Source organism: Aphelocoma coerulescens, chromosome 6, assembly GCF_041296385.1.
Source record: "Aphelocoma coerulescens isolate FSJ_1873_10779 chromosome 6, UR_Acoe_1.0, whole genome shotgun sequence".
NCBI classification, from domain to species: domain Eukaryota; kingdom Metazoa; phylum Chordata; class Aves; order Passeriformes; family Corvidae; genus Aphelocoma; species Aphelocoma coerulescens.
In genome coordinates, this window is record NC_091020.1 from 23,547,383 (window position 1) to 23,564,278 (window position 16,896).

Consider the following 16,896-nt stretch of genomic DNA (forward strand, 5'->3'; position numbering starts at 1 on the left):
TGACAACCCTTCCTAGAAAATGTGGGGAAACTTTGACCTTTCCAGCCAGGCACGGTAGAGAGGACGAGCCCCTCCTCCCATTCTGCTCCTCCCTGGTACTGGGGAAGCACGTGCCCATTCCAGCACACTCCTGCTTGCTGCCATTCCAGGCTGAACTTGCCAAACAATGGCTCTGGTGGCAATGCTCTTTATTAAACAGCTCATGCCAGAAGCTCTTGGCAAGGCCCCACACCCAGGAGCAATGAAAACCCCTGGCTCAGGAGGTCCCCTCATCTCTGTGGGGGCATCTCTTCCAGCACGGGGGCCATGCCCAGCAGTTGGTGCAACCCTGGTGCATCAATGGGGCTCCTCCTGGGCACAGGCTGTGCCATGGAGAGATGTCTTGGGAGACCCAGAGATGACCAGGTTGGGACAAATTGGCCCCCACATTCTTCCCCAGCCTGGAGCCTCCTCCACCATCCCCATGCCCCCCAGCCCACTCAGATCAGGGCAGGCTGGAGCCTGAGCCTGCCAGGGAGCTGCTCTCCAAAGTCCCATAGCCATCGAGCTTCATCATCCCAATGAGATGGGCTGGGACGGAGAGGACGGAGCGGCGTGTGGCAAAGATGTGGCTGATCTCCATGAAGGTTTTGTTCTTGGTCTCGGGGATGACAAGGTAGACGTACAGGGCCACCAGCAGGCAGACACCACAGAAAACCAGGTAGCAAAAGGCACCGGCTGACATCTGGGGACAAGAGCAGGATGAGGCAGAGAGCCAGGCACTCCCACACTGGGCATGGCACGAGGCAGTGTCCCCTCCCACCACCCTTCCCTGGACTGGCTCTGGCCAGCACTGAGCTGAGCCAAGAGCACAGACATCCCTGACTTGGCAGCCCCTCCTGGGAGAGCAGCAGGGCTGTGTCCATTCCCTCCACCTCCCAGGGGCCCTCTGGACTGGTACCTGCAAGAAGGGGAAGATGAAGCCGACGGTGAAGTTGCAGAGCCAGTTGAGAGAGCCCCCCACAATGTAGGCAGCTGGGCGGTGCGACTGCATGAAGAGCTCAGCTGTCATCAGGAAGGGGACACCGGCTGCAGAGGGAGGGGACAGACCAAGGGTATGGGGGACAGGCTGACTCCAGTATCCCTGGGGTCAACAGGTTCTGCCCACCTCAGTCCTGTGGCCAAAGGGCTGGAGCCCAGCAAGACTCATGATTCAAACTGGTGGTGCTGGGAGAGCTGGGGGAGACAGGGAGTGTGGTGGAACATGTCCTGCCCTTGGTGTCCCTTTGGGATATATCTTGGGGAGGGGGTGATGTCCCCCTGACATGCCACACTTGCACATTGCTGGGTGCTCAGGCCAGTTCCACAAATTGCATGACCGGGAAGTTTCAGACTGAGTCAAAATAAAGGTGGAACATTTCACATGGATCCTCATTTTCCAAAAATGTTTCTAAATGCTGATACATTAAATCTCAGAGAGACCACAGGCATAGAGAAACATCTTCCTGGCACCCTCTATAATGCCCTTTCCAGACTCCCTTGATCAAAACAGTTTAGAAAATTTCCTTCTATCAATCAGCTTCTGTTGCCACTGTGGCTGATTTAGGAAGGAAAGAAGCAACCACTTTTCTGAACACCAGAATTTCCCGCAGGACACAGAAATGCCATTTTCCAACCTGCTTTTCCCATGTATGGTGAAAAAACCCAGGATGTATGGAAGTGACTTCCCAAGCCAACTTGTAAGTGGACTGAAAACTGGACACAGGTTGTGGCTCTTTCTCCTGGAAGGACTCAACTTCTCCAGCCAAGTGTCACTGAGCCGGAAGCCCTGGGTCCCAGGACTGTCCCTGTACTGGGGGGCAGGATCCGAGGTCCAGAGTACATTCCAAGACACACAGGAATCTGGCGAGGGACTGTATTTGATATGGTGACATGCCTGGGGTCCCAACTGCCTGGGACAGGGCTGGCTGGACCCCTTTATAAATGAAGGGAAAAAAGAACCAAAAAACAAGTGTGTAAGAAGTGAGGGAGGAGTGGAGCCCCTGACGGACTCTTACTCACAGCTCGCCCAGAACAGAGATATATATTTTTTTTGTTTTAAAACTCCTATTCATCATTGTTTGTGAACAATGAGCCATTAAAATCCTAATTAAAGATGTAATTACAGTGAATAAAGTCTGGGCTGAGGATGAATTATAGATCTGTTAAGAGCTCTGCTAATACATCAACTGGGTAAACCAGTCCAGTTTTCACTCCTGGCTGTTGGAGCCTGCACTCAGTTAGGGGCAGGATGAATCTCACCAGCTGCACTGCAATGGGAGTGGTGACGCCTCCACAGAGGTCTGGGGAAGGCTGTGAGAGCTTTCACTCTGCTTGGCCCTGGAGCATGGCCCAGGAGGAGGAGGTAGAGTGTGCCCTGGGGACGTGTGGGGCTGGAGGGGTTTGTGGTGGTGTTTCACTTGGAGGTACAGCATCATAAAGCAGGGCCTGACCATGGGGACAGGGCCAAAGCTCAGGTCCTGTCACCTGCCTGCAAATCCCACTGGTCCCCTGGTGCCCCCATTCCCACCCCACTGCTCCCCACTCCCCCCGCCCCAGACCCACCTGGTCCCATGCAGAAGCCAGTGATGATGCCGACCACGCAGGCAACGCTGACGTAGCGCATCCAGGGCAGGGTGGCCTGTGAGGGGACACTGGGCTGGGGATGCTGCTGGGGCTGGTCCAGAGCTTTACACCCAGCATCCCTGGGACATGGCTTCATGCCTGCCCTTGGCTCTTGGGGACAGTGGCCACACAGGACACATTGGCAAAGCTGGTGAGGGTCAGCCTCAGCCAAGCTCAGCAGCTCATGATGTTGCAGTATCCCCAGAGCAACGGGAGCATCCTCTGGAAGCAGACAGCAGGAGAAGGACCCTCCACCTGTGCTGGCATTTCACAGCTGCCTCCCTGGGAACAACTGTTTCTGCAAAAAAGCTACCAGAAGCAGCAGGATTTTTCTTATTTGTGGGTTTTTTTGTTGTTATTGTTCTTGGTGTGCTAAATTTACTTTTTCTTTAACTTTGAAGAGAAAGTATGACTCGGAAGAGCCAGCTCACCTCTCATTTCCATGCATGCTCCCTCCCCCAGGATGACACCCATCCCTCCACCATCCAGCCCCAGTAATGGCCCAGGGGGTGGCAGTGGCCCTACCTGCAGCAGCAGGGAGACAGTGATGCCAGCTGAGCAGACACCCATGGCACAGAAACCGGTGATGATGAGGGGCCGCCGGCCCACCCTCTCGATGGTGAAGCACTGCCAGGGGAGAGCAGAGACTGACGGGGTGTTGGGGAGCTCCAAGGTGGATGGGAGTACCCTTGAACCCCAGATCCAGCTGAAGGTGGGAGGATACTCCCAGTGGCATCTGGGGATCAGGGGCAACCCCAGCTCAGAGTTCCAGGGTTGGGGCTGGGGCATGGAAAGTGCCAGGGGTGAGCATGCATGGGGCAGGAGACGGGTCCCACAGAGCCCCATCAGGGTTGGGGCCGGCTGGGGTGACCCTGAAACCGCTTTGGCACCAGTGCCAGGTGGAGGTGCTGGGCTGGGCACGGGGTGTCTGTGGGGCAGTGGGCACAGCAGGGCGTGGGCAGGCAGCGTGGCGGTGGCAGGAGCAGGCAGGGTATTGACAGCAGAACAAATGCCTGTAATTTTATAACCAATCTCAGCATGTCCATTGGGGGCCATTTGTGGGGCTGCTCCCAAGCAATCTGGCTCTACGCTGGGCGACTGCCGGGGGGCTGGGACAACCCCACAGACAGGGGAGGGGAGAAAGGGGTACCCTTCAGAGAGGCAGGGGACCCCACTCTGTTCTGGATTGGGCTATGGGAGAGGGGAGCAGACCTCTACTCATTCCCTGTTTTCCGGGAGCAGCCACCCCCATCCATCTCTGTAATTGTCAGAGAGCGGATTTAGTGCCGGGTGGCTTGGGCTGGCCCTGGGTGACACTTGCAGATGGGACAAGGGCCATAAATCTGCCTGGCCCAGTGCTAACTCTCCAGCTAAATGAGGGCTGGCTGGGGAGGCCAGGGCTGCTAGCCTGGGGCCAGGCCAGTGCTTGGCTAGGGGGGGAAATGGAGACATGTGGCTCTGCTAACAGAGGGACAATGAAAGTGAGACCAGAAGGAACTTCTAGTTGCCTCTATCATCTCCAACCCGCTTTTTGCCTGCCATCTCTCCCCAGTCTCCCTGCTACCCTAAAATTATCCCACCGCTCCTAGTCGTGACTCCTAAACTGAACCTGTCTCATCCCATCTCGCATCCCCATTTCCATGCCAAACCCTTTGCCCCCTAGAAAAGGGGCTGTGCTGTGGCACAAGTGATATTTGGGGGTCCACTCTGTCCCCCCTGCTTGATGGTGCCAGGAGCTGGCTAGAGGGCTCTGGCATGGAGGAGCCGTGTCCATCTGTCCGTCCACCACTCACCCCAATCAGCCCAGCAATGATCTCGATGGCACCAGTGCCCACGGTGGTGTAGGGGATCTGGGACACGGGGATCCCAGTGTTCTCGAAGATGGTGTTGGTGTAAAACCAGATCTGCCAAGGAGGGGACACAGCATGAGCCAGGGGATGGAGCCGTGAGGCACTCGATGGAATGAGCTGCTGGGTCTCAGCTCAGCATCTGCAGAGCCGAGTCCTGGGGTGAGGAGCACGTGGTGCTTACGGCATCGATCCCTGAGAGCTGCATGCCAGCGTTCACCACCACCACCGAGAGTGTCTGCCAGCGCACAGAGCGGTCCCGCAGCAGCTGCCAGACCGACACCATCTCCATGGAGGAGAGTGACTGCTGCTCCTCCTTCATTTCCTTGATCACATCCTGTACATCAGGGGTCCCCAGAAACCGGTGCAGTGCTGTGGAGAGAGTGGGGGCCATGGACACATGTCCCCAGCACAGGGCGGATGCTCACAGGTATGGCACAGGGTAGGGGCTTGGCTCTACCCTGGCCCAGCCTCCCCAGCAGCCTCCCTATGGGGCTGAGCATACATAGCAAGTGAGGAAAAGTCTCACACCACAGTGCTGGGCACCATGGAAATCCTGCGGCACAACCAGGTGGGACAGAAGGGCTGAACCATCAGGACTGTGGTGAGCTGTCAGGTCTGGGTATGGAAGAATGCCATGAGGATGCACCTTGGTCTTGGAAAACCTTGGAGAAGCACGCAGCACCTTCCAGAGCCAGTCTCCCCCAGGATACCCCCTCACCTTTGGTGGCCCCACAGATGTCATTTCTCTCTATCAGCAGGTACCGAGGGCTCTCAGGGAAGCAGTGAAGCAGCAGGAGCTGGAGGGAGGCAGGAACAACCACCACTGACAGGAAAAGGGGCCAGAACCTGTCCTGAGAGGAGTTGAAATGGGATGTGTCATGGGGAGGGCAGAGCAGGGTCCAGCAAGTGTGGGCTCAGGTATTGTGCTCACCTCTCCCAGCAGTTCTGGGAGGCCCAGGACCTGGGCAGAGAAAACCCCCAGGCAGATGAAGAAGCTGGGCATGAGGCCCAGGAATCCCCGCAGGTTCTTGGGAGCGATTTCTCCCAGGTAGAGGGGCACCACACTGAGACAGATACCTGGGGGGCACAGGAGGGACTGGGATGGCAGAAGCAGTGGGGAGAAGGGTACCTAGCCAGACCCTTGGTCCATCTCCTCCCATGCCCAGCATCATCCACAGTGGGGACCCCATGGCCTTGGAGGTGGCCCTGGCTGTACCAGAGAAACCCTCCACACAGCCTTTAGGGAATATGAAGCCTTCTCCATCCCCCAGGAATGGCTGTAGGGGCCTGAGCCTTGAGGAAAGGGCTGTGCACAGCCCAGGCAGCACCCACCTGAGTGGAGCCCCGTGATGGAGCGGCCGATGATCACCATCTCAGGGGATCCCAGCTCCCGGCTGAAGCCCATGAAGCCGCCGGCCAGGAGGACGAGGAGAGCGCTGCGGCTCAGAGCTCCATTCCTGGCAGGCACAAGCAGCAGGGCAGCTCCTCCAGTCCCATCCCACCTCTCAACCACCCTGGTCCATGCTGTGACGCCCTTACCTGCCGTATCGTGCCACCAGCATCCCCACCAGCAAGGAGCCCACCAGCCCACCCAGGGCGAAGACGGAGACAGTCAGGGCGTAGAGGAGGGTCAGGGGCCCACGGGCCAGCCCATGTCCATACCGCTGGGACCACGTGGCATTGTAGAAAGCCTTTATGTGCTGCAGGGCAGAGACACACACAGGCACCAGAAAGGGGAAGACAAGGGAAGACAGGATCTATAGGGACAATACCATGGGTTTAACAGCATTAAAGGAGATGTAGAACATGCTTGAGGATGACTGGGATGCACTGGTCTGGTTGCTCAGCACATCTCAGCACTGACAGGCTTAAGGACAACTTAGAGATACCACAGACAGAGCTCAGGCTGGAGGAGGGAGGTTGTGGCCAGCTTTCCAGCCCCTGCCTTCCTGGGGGATCAGTTTGATGTACATGAACACAGACTCTGATGTCCCTCCCATGCCATTCCTCTCTGGGTGACTGCTCAAGGAAAATGCCAGTGTTTTGATGTGGGGCTGCTGAACAGCAATCCCTTCACCCTCCAAGGGAGGGATGCAAAGGCGTTTTCCCTGCTCCCAGAGACGCTGCTCATCCCTTACCTCTGCTGGCGAGTTCATCACAGCAAGGTTGTAGCCATAGAGCATGGAGGAGCCAAAGGATACCAGAAGGGTGACAGACAGCAGGGGAAAGGTGAGATGCTGGGAAAGAGGAGGAAGGATCAGCACGGTCCTGGCCAGAGCCAGGAGCCAAGGTGTCATGAACTGTGTTGGGTCACTGCGCCTTGTCCAGTAGGGATGACCCTGGCCCAGAGCAGAGACCCCAGTGCAATGGAGTGTTGAGCACTGCTTCATGCCGGTGCCCAGCACCCAGCCCAGCTCATCCAGCTTCCCCGCGGCTGGTCTTGTGGCTGTGGTGTGAGGTTTTTGACCGCGGCGGTGACCCAGCCTGGGTAACCTGGGCACGCCTGCCCCCAGCTGGGAGGGGCAGCAGACGGAAAGCGGCAGGTGGAGAAGGGAGGGACGCCCATCTCCCTTACCCCAATGGAGCAGCTGAATGGTGCTGCTGCGAGTGGCCCAACACCATCGAAAGGTCCCCCACGGAAGGTCCCACCCAAAACACGACATACACCCACACCCACCTCCTAAACCCTCGCCCCCTTCAACACCGTTGTCTCCCGCTCTGGCTCCTCGGGATCCTCACTGCGAGGAGCCGGTGGCTGTGGGGGAATAGCCACCCTGCAGTCCTGACCCAGGATCGGGGTGCCCAGGAGTATTCGGAGCACCCCCAGCTGCAGGGACAGCCCTGGGTGCTGTACCCCGGAGCAGTGAATGTCCCCGGAGCGACGGGGCTTGCAGGGTGGGGACATGGGATGAGCCTGCGTTTCCCGGGAGCAGCCCCGCTCCCCAGCACCCACAGTCCGGCCCTCTCCCGCAACACCCTCCGGCAACAGCCCCCGCACGGTAGCCGGATTCGTAGCACCCAGCAGCTCCCGGCTCACGCACAGCAAATCCCCCCAAATCCCGTCAGGAATCCCAAGCCGGGAGAAAAAGGGGAGGGGGATGTCAGGCCGGAGGGTGTCAGGCCAGGGGCTAGAGCGGGACAGGGACACCGTAAGGCAGACGGGAAGCAGGGATGCGGCAGCCCTCCCGGCCCGCAGGGAGCTCACCCCAGCGATGTCCCGGCCGGGCCGTGGAGTCCCTTTCCCGACCGGCGGGGAGGGAGAGGAAGGAGAGGGAGAGGAAGGCAGCCCCGGTCCGGCGGCCTGGCTGATCTCTCCCATTTTTCGATGGAAGAAGGAGGGCGTAAGGGAAGGGAAGGCAGGGCAAGGCAGGGCAAGGCAAGGCAGGGCAGGACAGGGCAGGGCAGGGCAGCCCGGACGCCGCCGGGGCTCATTGGAGGCGCCTGAGCGGCCGGAGGAGGAGTCCGGGAGCCTCTCCCCGCGCCGGGGGCAGGGGCAGCACCCCCGCACTGCCCAGCCCGCTGAGGGGTCGCGGTCCAGCCTGGGGGCAGCGGAACCACTGACGTGGTGCTCTGCCACCGTTGAGAACTCTCGCATGTCCCCCCTAAACGGGAGTGACCCCGGGAACCGTAAGTGGGGCAACATCACGGCACCGTGCCCGCGGCTGGCGGCGAAGGGGCGGCCCCACATCACCCAACACCCCGATCACCTCCGGCCCCTCTCCCACCGTGGGAGAGACGTGCCCCATCCCCTGCGCTCGGGAGGAGGCTGGTAGCCCACGGCCGTGGCTCGGGGCAGCTGCCTTCCCCGGACACGGAGGGGCACAGCCCCCAGCCCCAGAGAGGAGAGACTCGGCTCAGAGGAATGGCAGCTCAGAGGAATCCAATTTTGCTGCGGCCAGGAGCTGCCTCCCCTGCTGCTAATGAAGTGCCTTTAATTAGCAGCCTAATAGCAAGCTCTTAATTTGCCGAACAGCCAGTTGAAAGGATGGGGACCCCACTAAGCCACGGCTGGCAACAGCTCCAAGGGCTTAAAAGGGACAGGTCCTGACAGGCTGGCCCCACTCAGGACGGTCCCGCGGGGCCAGGAAAGCGGAGCAGAGCTGGGAGAGCCCCGTGGGTACCCCCATGCCTGCCGTGCCAGCCCCAGTCGGGCTGTCTGGGATACGGGAGAGTCTGGGCACCACATTTTCCCACGGAGGATGCTCCAGCTCCGGTCTCCTCCCTCCACATGAGCCTCCAGCTCTTCCTGAAAGCATCGGGCCCCCTCCCCCAGCCACCAGCCCTTTCCAGCCTGCCAGTGTTCAGCTTTTCCCAGGGCTGGCTGGCTGCTCAAGAGTTCCTGTGTCTTGCCCAGACTCAGTTTCTCCACATCTGGATCAGGACATCACCTTTACCTCGGTGCAGGTGTGCCGGCTAGCTGCAGAGACCTTGGTGAGAGGGCCGCAGTGGGGGAGACCTGTAGGAGCTACAGTCCTTCTGGGGATGGTCCTGGTTCATTCCCAGAGCAGCAGGATGAAGATCCATTTTATTGGACATACCCATGGGTGAGATGACTTGTCAAGAAAACATGCAGCCTGTGGGTCCCAGCCATGTACAAAGTGCCTGCAGTGCTGCAGGGCTGCCCTAAACATGCCCAAGACTCACCCCAAGCCCTTGCTAAGGCAGGGCGAAGCAGCAAACCTGGGACAGGATGATGAGCCAGGCCTTGCTCTGTCCTGCAGCCATGCTCCAGCTCTGGTCGTTCAAGTACATGGCTCATGTCTGGGAGCAGCACATGGAGGGTTAAATGTGTCCATTGGGCTCTGGAAAGAGGAAACAGCAGCAGCCATCTCTCCCCCATCGTGGTACTCTTGCAGCAAGTACCTACCAAAAAACCCTCCTGGAGCTTCCCAGCTCTCTGCACTGAAGCCCACAGCCATCCCCAAGCCCCGTGTTCATCCCTGCAGCCACAGCCCCTCCTCCTGCCACACACCCTGATGCTGGGGCCAAGCAGGGACATCCTCAGGACACAGCTCCAAGCCAGGGGATGGCTGCTGCCTTGATTTAGGGAATAAATATGGGTTATTGTCACCGGTTCCCAGCAGCGGAGCTTAGCAGTAGATGTAGAGGTGAGAAACTCGTGGTGGGGCAAGAAGGGGGAGGAGGAAAGCCTGGAGTGCCAATTAAGGATCACCAGGGAGCTGGGTTAATTACAGACACTCCTGTGACCTAACCCGGTGATGGTGGCACATGACAGACAAAGGCTGGTGAAAAACAGCCACTGCTCTGAGCTGCAAGGGAGCTTGTCTCCACATTTTATAGGCATTCCTCCCCTGCCTCCATGCAAGGAATTCCTGGCTGAAACATCCCCTGTGGCTGGGAAAGTGGCTGTGAGGCCATAACCCACCCTTATCCCCACCCATCGTCACTCCCAGAGCTCCTGGCCCCCTCTTGCCTTGCTGCTGCCCCAAACTCCAGACACAGCACTGGAGCTATCCCTGTCCCAGCACTCCATGTCATGGGATGCTCACACATCTCCTCTCCTCAAGGCATCTGACCCAGTGCCTGGAGCACACAAAGAAACCCAGAACTGGGAGAGGCAGAGCAGCAGGTGGAGCTGGCCCCAGCCCACATCCTGCAGCGTGATGGCATTTGCTGAGGCCAGGAGGATGGAGAAGCAGTTGGGAGACCTCAGGGCTTCCCCTGAGCTGACAGCTCCCCATTGGAAGGTCTGTCCCCCTTTCCAAGATGAGCTAGAAATCCCTTGGAAAGGATGTGGTCTTCAGTGCTGGTCCTGGGGGTTTGCCTGGCACTATCTAGTCCAAACTAGATAAATTCTGCAAGGAAGAAATAAGCAGCTCATACGAAGGCAAGAAGATGCATTGCTTAGCAGCCACTGACCCCTTTCCCTCTGCTGGAGGAGAGGGAACTCGGCAGCACGGGCAGAGCAGGCGGAGCTGCTCACAGACATCGCTGCTGCTCCGAAGGTCAGAGCAGTTTGCCAGGGCTGCCCTTTTGGAGCTGACACTGCAGAAATGGAGATGGTCTGGCAGCCTCCCCACCTTACTGCCCCTTGGAGGAGAAGCTTTCCTTGATCTGCCTTTGTAAACAGCAGCAGGGTGCTTTGGGCATGGGACAGGGAGTTTTGGATACATCAGCTGTGTGATGTTAACCAGGGACTTGAGTTTCTTCAAACCAGAGGCCTCCAGAAGAAAGTCAGTGCTGTCCCCAGTGAAAGCACTGCTCAGGCTGCTGTCTCTGCCTTGTTGCACTGGAAAGCCCATCTGACTGTTTTCCATCTGCAGGCAAGCTATTTACCTGTATAGGTGAGACCTTTCCAAGCCCAGGTTTTCATGGTAATATTCCTTATCCAACTTTGGTGGTCCCCAGCTGATCAGCCCCACAGCTCAGCAATCTCCCTGCTGGTTTGGAGAATTCTAGCTGCTCCTAACCAGCCAGGTGCATGTCAGCAAATCATTTCAGAGAGAAAGCTCAGGATGGAAAGGTAACATGGGATGTGAAACAAAGGGATCTCTCTTGGAGATATAGGGAATGTGTGTCTGAGCACTCTTAGGGTAAAGCAAAGTGGCTGGTACTCACAGACATGCACTGCTGGCATGGATCAGCTGGCAAAGGGGTCATGATCTATGATGGCTGCAGGCCGTTGCATGGGAGAGCACAAGCAGCAGCTTATTTTTCCTCTCTTAACTTCTCCTCCAGCAGCCCCTCCTGGGACAGGGTCCTGGGCAGTGTCTATGGGCTGGCTGTGGAGCAACTTGAACACTTGGAAAAGCATACCTATCCAGAGCTCTCAAGACCAGGAGTGGCACCTTATTCCCACAAAAAATCGAATAATTTCCACATCCTGGGTACTGACACGAGTACCACAGAGAGCTGTGCCACACAGTGCCATGGAACAAAAGGGGCCAGGACACTGCTGGAGCCAGGCACAGCCCTTACTCCCAGGACAGCCAGCTAGCTCACTCACAGAAATCCACAGCAGCATTACACCATGTCTGTCTGCGCAGGGCTTTTTATTTCTTTGGCCACGCTGCCTCCTCTCCTGAGAGCTTGTCATCCTCTTCAACTGCTAAACTGATCCTAAACAATTATTGTAAGAATTACATTCTTTCTAGCCTAGCTCATCTAAACTGGCCAATTCCCCCTTTCCAAAAAGTACCTCACTATACTCTTGAAAGCATGTATATAAGATAACAATAAAAAACCACCAAACAAGAGAAGATTTCATTTTAAAGCTGTAGGTTGATCAAATGCTGTTAATTTGAAGCTATAGCAAACATTACTTTCCTCCTTCATTTGAAGTGGAAATAAGGCACACATTTTTAAACAGAAAGGGTAATTAACCACTGAATCTATTTAAGATAAGCTGTTCATTCTTTTCCAGTGGAAATTTACAACTGGGATTGCTTTTCTTTCTCAAAGACTCTCTTTAGTGCTTGAGTTTTTGGATTCGAATCCAGATTTCCTGAGAGAAGTTTTCCAGCTCATGCCCTGCAGGACAGCAGTCATAGTCCTAGAAATCTGGAATAAAGACCCTGATTCTCATCTTTAAAACATCAAGGAGAAGAAGGGAAAGGACTATCTAAGAAACATCTAGAAATAACCCACAAGAAGAACCTGTTTCTCATGGGAGCAGGCAGTATGTTGTTGTGTACAGTGTGTTGTTCAGGTACACACAGACACCTGGGACTGTGGGTATGGAAGGGGTCTCATTTGTATGTGCTCACAGGTTGTTAAAATCAAGCTGCATTCTGTGTTACAGACCAATCCAAAGCAATGGATGAAGCCTGTCACTGCAACTGCTCTACCAAATCTATTATTGGATGGGAGGAAATAGCAGAGAGGGAACAGAAAAGGTTAAAGTGGTGTAAATATATATATATATATATTTTACATATTTTATATATATATGTATGTATGTAAAATATGTATTATATATGTGTGCACACATACACATACATATAAACACCAAAGCCTTGCCAAATAAAGCACGGGGCTGCTGGGAACTCTGTCACAAGGAGAGATGGAGATTGGAAGTGACAAGAATTCTGCTCCCAGCACTTCAGAAAAGCAGGAGCCTTCACAATCTCCAGTCCCCTGCTGGCTCCCAAGAATGGAGCCAGCAGGGAGAGAGATGTCGGAGTGCAGGGGTTTGTTTGTTTTCTGACCACCCCTGGAGTCAGGATCTTAAAACTGCGGTGGCCTTTGTTTTAAAAGGGGCTGTTAAGTAAAATGGAAAGATCCAAGGCTGCTATCCAAGGAGCACTTTTAAGAGGAAGGTATTCTGAGGGCAAGGGTGCTTGCATTCTGATTCGGGTGAGCCGTAAGCACGGCAGCATCCCCAGCCACGGAACTGCATGGCAGTGCTGCGATATGTCAATTACTCACTCATTATTGAACAGCAGGATTCTGATTAGCTTATACAACAAATTTGTGCTTCTCCTACCAGGATCTTGCAAGAGTACCCAGAAAAACACAAAATCTTTATAGCTTTCCCCCCACACTTTTTTAATGGGCAGGACAGCTCCAGCTCTTCTCAATCAGTCATATCCACTCTCTGGTTTACAGGGCAGACTCATCTGCCCCAGCCAGAGGCCATTAACTATGAATGGAGAGAGTGTTAATTAAAAAGTATGCTGTGGTTTTAGGAATAAGTGGTTTTTTTCTGACTGCCAGGGCAATCTTTTATGCTGCATTCATCCATGAGCAGCAGCTCTGAGGTGGGACTGGCTACTGCAGACTCTGTGTGTCCTGTGAAGCTGCATCTACCTCAAGCTTGGGGCAAAGCCGGCCACCTTTCATCCCCAGCACTTCCAGGTGTTCATGCTGCAGATGTTGTGTACGGTACACGTGTAGCAGATGTGTGACTCACACACATGGGGCTCGAGGAAGATAGAGGATTGGTATTTTGACAGTGTCTCCCCCCCCACCCCCCAAAAAGGAAAACAGGAGAGATTCACAGCTTAATCTTTGTATTTAAGTTATTTTCTGAACAGTTAAAAAAAAAACAAACCACACTGTTACCATGATCCTAGCTCAAGTGAACATTAGTACATTAACTACACATCACCGTAACATAACCACAAAATTCAAAGCACTCATTACTTAAGAATCCAGATAACAAATATAGCAGAGTAACAAACAGAAAACTCTGGAGAAACCATGTTCTTTCTCACCTCTCCCACTTCCACAGCCACCTCAGCCTGAGCAGGCTGGAGTGATGCAGCACAGGCTGGCCTGGCAGGCATGCAGCTCTCCTAAATGCAGTGATGGAAAATGACAGGAAGAAACGGGACAATACACTTTGCTGAGGTCCACACTATTGTTCTGCCATGCTAAAACTGGGGCTAGGCTAAGCCCTGCAGTGCCTCGCATGATAAAGACAAAGTAGTCAAAAGCAAAGTTTTACACTCAAAAGCAGCTCCAGGTTTTCACACCAAATTGCCCAAAAATTCTCACAGGTAGCTCCTTGTAAAAAGCCACTGCAGACAGCCCACTGACCTGCCCCCTGCACGTGGAGTTCTGCTCAGATGTAAACCAGTGCTCGAGTGCAGGAGGTTAAAACACTTTCCCTGTGAAGGCAACAAACTGTTATTCATTGTGCAGGTATGAGCAGAGCTGCTCTGTGATGAAGACTTGTATTTCATGCTCATTTTCTGGCTACAGCTGCACTTGGCTCCTGCTTGAGCAGAAATCAGGGTATCTTTTAGGGCGATAGGCTATTAAAAAAAGGGACTTATTTAGGAGTTGTCTACAGTATCTAAAGGGCTTGCTGCACATCCATGTACATCAGAATCCCTCTGATTTTGAGAGTATCACCTTAACATCCCTAAGGATCAAACAGTGTTGCCAACTCCCATGGGTTATCTGCTGGGCAAGATACGTGGAAGCCCAGTGATCTTCGGGAACAAGCACAAAGTCATAGGAAGAGTTTTCTGACCAGTCAAAGGATGATCTATTCTGGCAGTGTGCCAAGGCTCCCCCTGGGGATTTAAGATTTTGTCCAGCAGTTTGGCTACACCTCATCTTTAAAAAAAAAGGGGCAAGGGGGGAAAGGAGGGGAAGCCAAATGCTCAGCAGGCAGCCATTCCTCTCAACCCCCTACTGGGATTTTAGAGAAGGAATACACCCAAGGGACCTGCTGCTCCTGTCTCTGAATTAAAAGCAGGGGCAGAAAGACTGTGACCTCCTCATGCCAATCAATCCAGTAGGTATCTGCCAGCAGGATAGAGGGATTTCATATGGAGACTTCCTCTGAGGACAGCTGGATCACTTGCTGTTTCCCCCCTCCTTCTGGGAAGGTGCTGCTTATCACTTTGAGGGGAACAGTAGGGCAAAGCTCAGCATGTCAAGTGCATCATGCATGCCACTTGGAGACCCTGGCAAAGCTCATTCTTCTCTTGGCAAGTACAGCTTAGACCATCCCTTTCTCCTTATGCCTCCATCCTAAAAGGGGCATCAACTGACAAGTTCCACAGTTGGAGGCCTTATCTGATCACCTCCTGATGACTTCTGATCATGGCAAACCTCTATTCTTCCCAGTCAACTGCACAAGCTAAAAGATCTATTTTCAGCACTGTCCCCACTTCTGTAGAGATCCATCTCCATCCCCACACTCCCCTATAGTTTTTAACCACTTGGGTCATCTCCTCCTTTTTCTCCCATAGTTAAGAGCAAGCCTGCAGTAGGAAGGCTGGGCATTCCTTCTTGTTCCCTTCCCTAGCTAAGAAGAGCTGCTAGTATTTGTGATTTATTAAATACACATATTGCCCTTTCCCAGTGAATTAAGGAATAATAAGCCACAAAAGGCAGATCTAAAATCATGTTAAAGGAAGCTAACAAAGTCAGGCAAGAGCCCAACCCAGAGAGGTGCTTCCCATAGGAGCTGGGATGCCAAGAAACTCAGAACCAAGCCTGGAGCTCTGCTCAGACTGGGGAAGGGACATGTGGAAGGGGCAGATACACATACCTGGGGTGGAGAAATGTGCATGATACTCTCCAGCTTTTTCAGTGTTCAAAAAAAAAATTAAGAAAAAGAAAAAAGGATCCTTTGGAGCAGGAGAAGGTGGTGGGTAGGTAGAGCATGGTGGTCCAAGTCAGCTTCCAGTTTAGAAACAAGTGTAAAGCATTTCAGTGTTTCTGATGATCACAGACTTCTCAACTTGTCACCTGAATCCTTCAGTTCCAAAAGCGGATGTGTCTGTCCTTGAATGTTAACAGGGAGCAGAGAGAGCTGCTCCAGAGGAGACAGCTGTAGAAGTTATCTCACTGCAAACTCCTTCATGCCATTTTCTATTTGCATATTTGAAAGCAAGCTGTGTTCCTCTGAGGATGAGAAATATTTGCAGCAGAACTGTGTCCTATTGCAAAGGAGTCACACGCAGGAGACGGTGTGGCCACAACAGATTGTCCCACACCTCCAGTACTTTCCATCCCATAATCCAAGGTGGAAGGCCAGCATGAGCTTCCTACTTGTGGGAGAAGTGCCGATCTCTATGCAGCAGAGGTATTTAATTTCAAAGCAATGTGCAACACTTAAAGCCCACAGACACTTCCCAGCCCTTTTTTATCTCCTTTCAGCAGGCATGTTCTAGTTATTTTCATTATAAACTCTGCAATTACTCCAATCTGGTTGAGGGATTATCCATCCTGTTCATGCTGAAACCTCTCTCTCACATGCACTCTTGCACACTCACACACACATGCACACATATCCTACGGGAAGGGAAGGGAGTTTGAAAAAGCCACTTTCTTCTGACATTGAGAGATCTACTCACCAGATTGCTCCTCCCTGGGTGCACAATAAACACCACCAAATGTCAGACTGTGGCAGTTTCAAGTTCAAGTTAGATCAGTTAACTTCAGTTTCCTTCTTAGCTGTCAGAAAATTTGTACAACTCAGGGAGTGGGGTAGGAATCCTCACCCTTCTGCAGTCCTGTTTGAAGTACCCACACACAGTCCCTTCTTGAGGGTGACGCACCTTTCTTACCATGTGCCAAAAATGGATTTCAGCAGTTGCTTGCTAAATGTACCTTAAACAGCTCTATACAGCAGAGTACAAAGTATGGTACCATACTTTGAAGACCCAACAGAATAGCAGCACAGAGCAGCAGGGCTATGACAACCAAGGACAATTTACAATGGTGGTGTCTCTTGTGTTTGGCCAGCTAGTCTGTCAGTTTTCCCAAGTTCTCCCAACTAGCAAAAATACAACACATCCTTATAGGTGTTGGCCACAAAGGTGTCATTAAAATATCAGGAAGTTCTGCAGCCTTCAGCAGCTAACAGATCATTGTTTTCTACAGTAACAGAAATGGAAAAGATAGAGGAAGACCAAACTGAAGAAATTAATTATTACATTTTCACCAAGGTCATATAAACCCCTGCTGATATGCAGCCATA

The 16,896-nt window shown here is 53.7% G+C and overlaps 1 protein-coding gene across 1 annotated transcript; it reads right to left on the bottom strand.

The window, feature by feature from the left end:
- Positions 1–206: 206 nt before the first annotated feature.
- On the bottom strand, positions 207–6,710 carry LOC138112850 (solute carrier family 2, facilitated glucose transporter member 9-like). The gene is made up of 11 exons (XM_069020441.1): positions 6,632–6,710; positions 6,033–6,193; positions 5,826–5,950; positions 5,425–5,570; positions 5,212–5,344; positions 4,675–4,862; positions 4,437–4,547; positions 3,169–3,270; positions 2,584–2,659; positions 941–1,068; positions 207–724 (listed from the first exon to the last, which is right to left on the bottom strand). The coding sequence occupies exons 1-11, from the start codon at positions 6,674–6,676 to the stop codon at positions 485–487; spliced, it is 1,455 nt and encodes a 484-aa protein (XP_068876542.1). The 5' UTR covers positions 6,677–6,710; the 3' UTR covers positions 207–484.
- Between the last annotated feature and the right edge of the window lie 10,186 nt (positions 6,711–16,896).